Source organism: Chanodichthys erythropterus, chromosome 12 (genome assembly GCF_024489055.1).
Source record: "Chanodichthys erythropterus isolate Z2021 chromosome 12, ASM2448905v1, whole genome shotgun sequence".
Classification (NCBI taxonomy): Eukaryota; Metazoa; Chordata; class Actinopteri; order Cypriniformes; family Xenocyprididae; genus Chanodichthys; species Chanodichthys erythropterus.
In genome coordinates, this window is record NC_090232.1 from 11,948,905 (window position 1) to 11,959,005 (window position 10,101).

At 35.6% G+C, this 10,101-nt stretch overlaps 1 protein-coding gene across 2 annotated transcripts; it reads left to right on the forward strand.

Moving 5' to 3' along the window:
* The first annotated feature begins 687 nt into the window (after positions 1-687).
* Positions 688-8,603, forward strand: xpa (xeroderma pigmentosum, complementation group A). Of its 2 annotated transcripts, none has more exons than XM_067404769.1 (7): positions 688-739; positions 3,396-3,580; positions 3,707-3,817; positions 5,105-5,210; positions 5,442-5,607; positions 6,847-6,964; positions 7,228-8,603. In XM_067404769.1, the coding sequence occupies exons 2-7, from the start codon at positions 3,403-3,405 to the stop codon at positions 7,380-7,382; spliced, it is 834 nt and encodes a 277-aa protein (XP_067260870.1). In that variant the 5' UTR covers positions 688-739; positions 3,396-3,402; the 3' UTR covers positions 7,383-8,603. The 2 variants fall into 2 exon arrangements, with proteins under 2 accessions (XP_067260870.1, XP_067260869.1); XM_067404768.1 differs by lacking the exon at positions 688-739 and adding an exon at positions 2,803-2,938.
* Positions 8,604-10,101: the final 1,498 nt, after the last annotated feature.

A 10,101-nucleotide genomic window follows, 5' to 3' on the forward strand; every position in this document is an offset into this window, starting at 1 on the left:
TGAGCGCAGTTATAATTATAGGGCACATCAATGTTCAGTTTCTCCCACTCTTCAGCTCTTGTTTTAGCTTCCAAAACCATGCTCTCCTCTTCTCTCAGACAGAGGACGAGAGCCGGAAGGACCACATCCATCGACATTGTTCTTATCCACTCGACAATTTGCTCAAACATATGGGCGATTTTTGATTTGGAAATATGCTTTTCTTTGAGGGTCCGCTTGACAATTTTCCAAGATCTGGAAAATGGAGAAATATATATATTGCTGTTTGCAAATCAGCATGTGCTGCTCTATACAATGAGATTGAACTTACTTGTTGGGTATCATGGAGTGCAGGTCAAACTGTAGCCATGGCACTGGAAGCTGAGGCTGTGTGGCTGTTTTGAGCACCATGAATGTCTGAGAAGTTAAATCTCCATGAGGATTTATAGGAACTGAGGCCTAAGTAGGCAAGGGCAAAGAACAGAGGGCGGATTTACAAAACATTCTTAAGAATAAAGGAGGTGATACACAAGGCCAACTTTTTGAGCAATGTTGCTTGGGTACTTTCCCATTGAGAATGAGCAACAAATTTCTATCTGGATACTTTAGATCAGTTTTTTGAGATCCTCCAATCAGAATGCCAACAGCCGATGATCATGTGACCAGCTTAGAGATTTCAGAAAAAAATCAAACAAGATGGTGGCCTCTCAGCAGCAGTGGAGTGAACAAAAGGAGAGTGAACTTATATCTTTTTATGCCGGTAAGCTGTTATGTGTCAACCCAAAACAGGGAATTTACCTCATTTAATGCTTACAATACCAACAGGTGTCCAATTTAATGTGTGCAGACTTAAATTTGAATGTTTTCAGTTAAAACTCTTCTTAAAGGGATAGTTCGCCCAAAAAATTCTGTCATCATTTACTCACGCTTCTGTGTTCTAAACCTGTATGAGTTTCTTCTGTTGAACACAAAAGACGATATTTTGAAAAATGTCGGTAGTCAGACAGTTTAAGGTAGCCAGTGACTGCTTCCGAAAACTTCGGAGGACACATTTCAAGGTAGGAAGGCATCAAGGCACGTCCGAATACAATGTTAGCTTCACTTCCTGTCTCCCAAGATACCATCATCTGATCGATTTTTGAAGGCAGCATAGATGTGTCCTTCACTGCCTTTGATATTCCACAATCCTGTGCTTTCCATTCTGAGACAGTTGAGCTAGAAAAATAAAGATGGCGTCCGAAAGTTGCCTTTGCTGGCCAGTTTGTGTGTAAATGTACATTTTTGATGAAAATGTTCCACTTCTGATGTCATTTCTAGCAATAAATTGACCCTGACAGAGCAGGTTACTTATGATATTAAACAAAGTCTTTCAAATTGTGTAGTTTTTTTAAGAAATTCTAACAATAAATACAGTTTTGTGGCTCTTTAATGTGTCGTGACCATGGTCGTGACAGATTGCTGTAGCGCCTCAGCTCAACAGGCTAGTAAACCGATCATCTCTTACTACTAGTTCTGAGAGGTTGCGGAAAGATGTTAGTACACACCATTTTTAAGTTCAAGTCCACTGAGGTTAATCTTCTAACTCCTGACTGCTTTGACTGACAAAATGGCGGATTCGGTGTTATGATTGGTTAGATCACCTGTCAATCAAACTCCTGGCGAAGGGTCAATTACTAGTATACTAATTAAATATTTGTTTAGTTCTCACCAAATCTCATGCTATTGTGTGGTAGATCATTAATCTGTTACGCTGCGTCAGAAGTCTGTCTGAAATCAGTTTTGTGAGGTGCCTTCATGCACAAACGCTGCTTTAATTCTGATAGGGCAGCGAGGCAATAAGCCGGCTGCCAAGGTTTTTTTGGATGCAGCCATTGACTTCCATGGAAGTCTATGGAAGTCAGTGGCTACCATCAACTGTCTGGTTACTGACATTCTTCAAAATATCTTCCTTTGAGTTCAACAGAAGAAAAAACTCATTCACTCATTTTAATTTTTGGGTGAACTATAGCTTTAACTGCTTCTAACTTCAGAAAAAAAGATAAAAATATTTTGTATTTAAACCTCTCAGATAGCTTATGTCACTATTTCAGAGGTAAAATTTGTTGAATAAGTAGCTAAAATAAAGCTCTGAAACACTGAACAGTCCAACATTTAAAACAGTGATTTGACAGTTTATATTAGCTGTATTATATAAAATAGATGGACTGTTATTCAAATTGCATTATTGCAGAATATTTCTTTGTGTTATGATGTTGATAGCCACCTTTGTATGTTGATTTGCTAATTAATTTCTTGCTAATTAGCAGTGATTATGTTTCACAAATTTTTAGAAAAATATGCATTCATCATCAAAACATCAACAACAAACAAACGATTTCTGACACGAGGCCTATAGGCTATATGATCTTACCTGAGTAGTAATAGGTGGAAGCATGTATTTTCTTTCCAACTCTACAGTGCTCTGGTCAGTCTCAAGAACATTACTGATTTGACAGCTTGGATGAAACAATGTTTTAGAAAGATTTTTCTCCATCTTTTCAAAGAGCGATCGTTATCGGTGTCAAAATGCTTCAAGAAATTAAATCATAACACGCATCGTATCTTGACTTGTAGAAAATAGTTATTTTGTTCCGTTACAAAATATCAAAACTATTACATTTTTACGGTTACATCAATAATCTTTATATATAAAAGTGAGTATCATAAGTGGTCGTCGGATGCTGCAAACTCTTCAAATGAAGTTGCGGTTGTTATGACTTAATATAATGCAGTTCCAGAAAAGGACCAATAGATGGCGATGTTGGACTTGTGATGCAAAATATCCGAAGAGGAGAAGAACAACACGCTCCTATTCGTAAACAGAAAACTGAAACGCTGAGCGTTTAACGCTGGACTGAGATGTTTACATTTTTTTAAATTCCTCATTAGACCAACTATAAAAAAACATAAACGGTTTCCGGTAAGATATCGCCTTTTAGATTAACGTTACTTGTCGCACGAATTCTCGAGCTCTTTGCTTTGTGTATTACATATTCAATTTGATTTGTGATTTATCTAAACTCGTATATATATATATGTGTTCATAATTAATTCATATTGATCTTATGAATTATAATAATCAGCTCAACTATAGTTTATGCTTTATACATGTTTATACAGTTTAATTTTGATTTGTGATCTAATAATATATGCATTATTCGTTTATTTATTCATATTGGTCTTATGGATTGTGTTAAATGCTTGGAAGGTTTTGATTTTTATTCACTGCATAATTTCCATACTTTTAATATAGTGAAAGGATTTTATTTTGGTCACTGCATTATTTCATTTGTATAAATACGTTTTAATTACTTACTGATTCATTCATTGTGAAAGAAGTGAATGAATGAGTAAATTTATCCAAACTGGTATTGTAGACTGATCATGGATGCACCGGAGGCCAGTCATTCTCAAGTTGCACCGCCGGATGCTGCAAACTCTTCAGATGAGATCAGCGTGTCCTTAACACCACACATGTTGGCCAAAATAGAGCGGAACAGACAACGAGCATTGATGCTCAGACAAGCCAGGCTGGCTAGTAGACCATCTTCAGCTGTAGAAGGTTTGGCATTTGTTTGAAAACTGCACAACACATTTTTGCACACCACAAATTTGCATGAATTTCTCTTAAGATTGTGTAACTAATTTTATCATTTACCATGGTTTATAATAATCTGTCTTCCCTTAGGTGCTACCTGTGCTAAAGTAGCAAAAACTATAGACTCTGGTGCAGGGTTCTTTATTGAAGAGGAGACAGCAGAGGATGAGCAGCAGGAGAAGAGAGTGGTCCAGCAACCAGGTGATCAAAAATGGCATCTCACACTCACACACACACACACACACACACACACACACACACACACACACACACACACACACACACACACACACACACACACATATACATATATATATATATATATATATATATATATATATATATATATAATTAGTCCCATCTTGGATGTTTTTGTAGGTCAAACATTTTAAAAAACTAATTTTTAAATATTAAAAGGAAGAAAAAGAAATCAAAACATTTTTTTTTAAATGGAATATTGTTGTATTTATTACAAATGATTTATCCATGCAGATCTTTTTTTTTTTATTATTGTTGGCATAAGTGAATCCCTGGTTGCTCATCTTCAGTATGTTCCAAATGCTGCAGCGAGAATCTTATCAAACACCAGAAAATGGGATCATGTAACACCTGTATTGATATGTCTTCACTGGTTACCTGTAAAATACAGAATACAATACAAGGTGTTAATATTTGTCTATAAAGCATTGCATGATCAGGCTCCTGAGTATTTAAAAGACCTGTAATTCCCTACAAGTCGTCATCTGCGCTCCTCTCAGAGTATGCTCTTAACCGTCCCATGGTCTGGATTGAGGCGTAGCGGAGACCGCACTTTTTCTGTTGCGGCTCCTGCACTCTGGAATGTGCTTCCATTATCTATAAAATCCTCGTCAAGCATGGACATTTTTAAAAAGAACTTGAAAACCTACTTATTTTATCAAGCTTTGGAAGTTTGATTAGGTCAACTGTGAGTGACTGATGGCATGATTTTCTTGTTATTTTCTTGTTATGATGTTACGTTTGGTTGTTATTTTATGTTTGTATCAATTTTATAATTATCTACTATTTATGGACAGCACTTTGGTCCATTTTTATGGTTTTGAAAATGCTTTACAAATAAAAATTGAGTTGAGTTAAATGCACATGCCCTCGTAATCTTGTAAATAACTTCCACTCCCTTTTGCAACGAACAAAAAACTGTGTTGAGTTTATATTCCAGGTCAATACTTAGTATAAACCTGGTAAAACTTATTAGTGGGCAATGGAGGGCAATTGCCCTCCAGATGGGCATTCCTATAAGATACATCAGTTGAAAACTATGAATAGTGAAGAAAAGACTTGCAGCTTCTGTTTCATGGCAATTTTTTTAATTTAAAATTTGAATGAATAATTCATGTAAGCTCTTTAACAAACATACATGCTTCATAATTGCTTTTTTTTTTACCTGCCCAATAGCCATCCTTTATAATACTGGGTGACAAATTGAAATATTTTATGTGCGTGTTTCAGCCCCAGTGATGGAGCCTGATTATCTGATGTGTGATGAGTGTCTGAAGCCATTTATGGACTCGTATCTCAGCAACAGTTTTGATCTGTCTGTGTGTGATCAATGCAGGTATGTCATCCATTCTGTATGTGGTCACAGCGGGTTAAAACCTACTGTTAAACTTGTGTTACAGAGGGTTTATTGGCTGGTGCTGCTGGTATAATGTAGTTGTTTGTGTCTCAGTATTTCAGTTCCGTTACTTCATTGAGCTTCCTGTGCACCTGCAGTTCATCAAGTGCTCAAAGCAAGCGCTGTAATGTGAATGCGTATTTCATTCTAGAATTGCATGTGTTTGCATAGAGACAATGAAGTGAAGCACAAGCTAATATCTCGCACTGAAGCGAAACAGGCTTTCCTTCTGAAGGACTGTGATCTGGACAAGAGGGAGCCATCACTGCGATTTATCCTGAGGAAAAATCCTCACAATCCACGCTGGGGAGACATGAAACTCTACTTAAAGACACAGGTAGGTTCAACACATCCTCAAGCCAGAGCTGTAAATATAACATGATCTGACACAATCCAAATATTAAACTCAAATCCCTTCTAATAAGAATAAATTAAAGTTGGAACAATACAGTCACATCTTCATCCTTCTCTTTACTACAAAACAAGCAGTATAAACCATAAAGGCGAAGTATACTATTTCTGCACCACTAGCTACATGAAATGAACATACAAAATAATGTTTTTTTTCCAAGCATGTTCCCAAACACACCTACTGTCCCAATACACAGGAGAAACATTTTCAAAATCTAAGAAATTACACTTAATCTTAAAGAATATCAAATTGATTGTGATATTATGGTTGCACTTTACAACCACATTCTATACATTAACATTAGGCAAAGCAATAGCTAACATGAAATAGTAATGAATAATACTTTTACACCATTTATTAATTTTGGTTTATTTCTTCATTCTATCTTTCAAAAGATTTTTTTTTTTTTTTTTTGAAAGAAGCCCCTATGATTGCCAAGGCTATCATACTTTTGATTTATTTGATCAAAAGTATAGTAATATAGTGAATAATATTGTGAAATATATTTACGACTTAAATTAACTTTGTTTTATTTTAATATATTTTAAAATGTAATTTATTCCTGTGATGTAAAGCTGTATTTTCAGCATCATTACTCCAGTCTTCAGTGTCACATGATCCTTCAGAAATCATTCTAATATGCTGATTTGCTGCTCAATAAACATTTCTTATTATTTTTAATGAAAACAGTTGTGCTGCTTAATGTTTTTGAGGAAACCGAAATACATTTTTCAGAATTCTTTGATGAATAGAAAGTTTAAAAGAACAGCATTTATTTGGAATAGAAATCTTTTGTAAAATTATCTCTTTACTGTCACTTTTAATCAATTTAATGTGTCCTTCCTTGCTAAATAAAAGTATTTATTTCTCTTTTTAAAAAAGAAAATCTTTTTTAAGCCCAAACAAATATTTTTTAAATAATACAATTATTATTAATGTAATTAATAATAATGACATTACTATATTTACAAATTATAAAACCAGATTAATAAATGCTGTAAAAAAAAAAAAAAAAAAAAAAATCATTGTGATACCTAATGTATGAAATTAACAAATTGAGCCATAGTGTAAAGTGCAACTGTTTCATGTATTCTTTTTGTCTGGTTTGTTGATTTTTGTTTGTGTATGCCATTTAAAAAAAAAAAAAAATTATTGAATTTTAAGGTGGAAAAACGCGCTCTGGAGGTGTGGGGCAGTGAGGAGGCTCTGGAGGAGGCCAAGGAGAGTAGAGAGGAGAACAGGGAGGTGCAAAAGCAGAAACGCTTTAATAAAAAGGTTAAAGGTATGAAAGCCAACCAGCCTGTAGTGCAGTTACTCATTGATGGTGTGCACTAAAATCTTTTTCCAATTGAAAAGGTTGTACTTAGAGAAATGAATAGTAATCAGACATAATCTATTTTTAAAGTGATTTACTGATTACAAAAAAACTGGTGAAACAATTCTGTTGTGCACCTTTAAATGAATCGATACTTCATTTGGTCACATGACAACATTTGGTCACAATGTGGAATTATACATTGCTCTCCACCTTCATCTGGCTTTCAGAGCTGAGGCGGGCGGTAAGAAGCAGTATGTTTAAGAAGGATACCAGCATTCATCAGCATGACTACGGCCCTGAGGAGCTGCTGGACGAAGAGGAAGATCTCTACAGGAAAGTGTGTCAAACCTGTGGACACGAACTCACTTTTGAGAAAATGTAAATGCGTCTTCGAGCTCTCACAGCTGTGGCTACTGTACAGGGGAGAAGCAGGGTCCGGATCCAGGTCAGCAAAGAATAATCCTGACCTTGTTTCTGATTCTTGTGGCTTGCAGTCCGGGTACCAATGCAGATTTGCATCAGTTTTCATGAATGGACTTTTCACTTGAACTTTGGTGAACAAGTTTGGAGTATCTGACACTTCTAACCAACATAGTGCTGCTGTTTTGTGTTTATGCCTTCCTAAATGTAGAAGCATCAGCATTAGTGTCAGAAGATTAGAGTGTGCTGCACTAGATTTGATCACAAGAGGGCACTGTAGAGCTACTATTTTGAGAGATCTGCGATCAAAATGATAGGCTAGATGGTGCAAGGTTGAGTTATTTGTCATTAAGGGGAGAGCACACTGAGCATATTATATATCTGTGAAATGGAGACAAAAAAATACAAATGTTTTACACTCTTTAAACTATGTATTTAATATTTAGGATGTGACTAACAAAAATCTGATATTTCAACTGTGATATTATCATATTGCATTATACAGTAATTATGAGGCAAAAGCACCAAACTGGTCCAAAGTTGAGCTGGTAACAGGATCTCGTTTCTCAGTCTCCTACCTCGTAAAGTCCAGTGCCTGTTTGTTCGGCGTGGGATATTGATGATTCCATACGTAGACTGAGAGATTCTCTCACGGTGTTGTGTTTCAGTCTGTCTGTGTGTGTGACTATTGAAAGGATCCGACAAGGAGCACAAATGCATTCATTCCTTAATGGCCACTCTTCTTCCTCACCTTTCGTGTTAAGGTTAGCTAGATACTTTTTGCTGTATTAGAAATCATGAATTTAGTCTATGACATGTTTGTTTAAAAAAATGTGTTTGTAATACATTTTTTACATATTAGAACATGTTTCTTCATTCTGTGTTTACATTTGTCTGTTATCAGCTTTTATTATCTGATGTCTCAATGACCACAAACATGCATATTATTATTCTTCAGGGACTCGGACCAGCAACCACATGCCCACATTTATAATGGCAAAGCTTGTGTATGAGAGTGAATGTGGGAACGTTGCTTTTGTCATGGTGTCCACCGAGGCAGGGTTGCACATGCCTTGCATTGCTGTCATTATTTGTCATTCACCCTAGCCTATATCTTGTTAGCGTTTTCGTCTCTAGAATACGACCAAACGAAGGACACCTCCAATTAATATCCTGAAATCAGTAGTGATACCAAAGAAAAAGATTTATTTTTAGTAACCTTTTTAGTTACTAATAAAATACAAATATAGTTAATGTGGTTTATGTGTAATATACTACCGTTCATAAAGATGTTTGAATGTCTGTTATGCTTACCACGGCTACATTTATTTGAATCAAAAATATAGTGAAAAAAAATAGTAATATTATGAAATATTGTTACAATTTAAAATATAATGCCTATAATGCCCCTTTTACAAGGTGTAATATGTCTCTGGTGTCTACAGAATGTGTCTGTGTCTGTGAAAGTTTCAGCTCAATATACCCCACAGATCATTCATTATAGCTTATCGAATTCTTTGACAATTTGGTTGTGAGCAAAAACATGCAGTTTTTGTGTGTCCCTTTAAATGCAAATGAGCTGCTGCTCATGGCCCCCTTTACAGAATAGGGTGGAGCTTTAACAGCTCGCACTTTGGTTGCTCAACAACAACAAAGCTGGAGAATCTCACACAGCCAAAATGATGATTGTCAGTAACGGTGTTCAGCCTTACATTGTTCAAACCAGAGTCGGACACAAATAGAGCTAGCTTGTGCCGTCGTGTTAATCTTTTGTGAAAATCCAGCATTGAATTGACCCTCGATTGTAAAGCAGTCCGGCGTAAAATGACGGCATGATAACAACACTCTACTACCACAACTCTTCCTCTTCTCTAAAGCAGCCCAACATGGCCTCACCCTCTTTGTTGCATGTTCCAGAGGGCAGGGTTTATGTAAATTTTGGGGTTTGTGATCCCACAAACCCGAGAAGAAGCTCATTGTAGTCCTTAAAAAGTGATTTCTGTAAAAGAAAATATCTCTCTTTGCACTGAACTTTGAGCGTCATATTTTTGCAGATGTTTATGCTCAAACAGCAACATTACACAATAACTAAAGTTAAAAAAGTGAAATCATAATCAAGAACCCTTTTAATATATTTTAAAACGTAATTTATTTCTGTTATGGCAAAGCTGAATTTTCAGTATCATTACTTTAGTCTTCAGTGTCACATGATCCTTCAGAAATCATTCTATACTAATCATTATATGCTGATTTGAGAGAAACATTTCATATTATTATCAATGAAAACAGTTGTGCTGCTTAATATTTTTATGGAAAACTTCACATAAGATTTCAGGATTCTTTGATGAATCGAAAGCAGCATTTATTTGAAATACATTTGTATTTTTTGTAACAATTTACAGTCACACATTTGATCAATTCAATGCATCTGACCCCAAACTTTTGAACAGTAGTGCATATTCAGAGCTTATTGGTTGGTTTTCAGTTCTTTCTCCTAGCTAGCTGTTAATTCATAAACCATAATTTATAAGCCACATGTTCACTGACCGTATATTTTTCTCTCATTGATTTAATGACCTGCGTATTCATTTTGTCAGGCTGTGTCAACTCATGTGAACTATTGACATACTATGGATGCAGTATATTACTCAACAGTGTTAAAGTCACAAAAGGGTAATGAA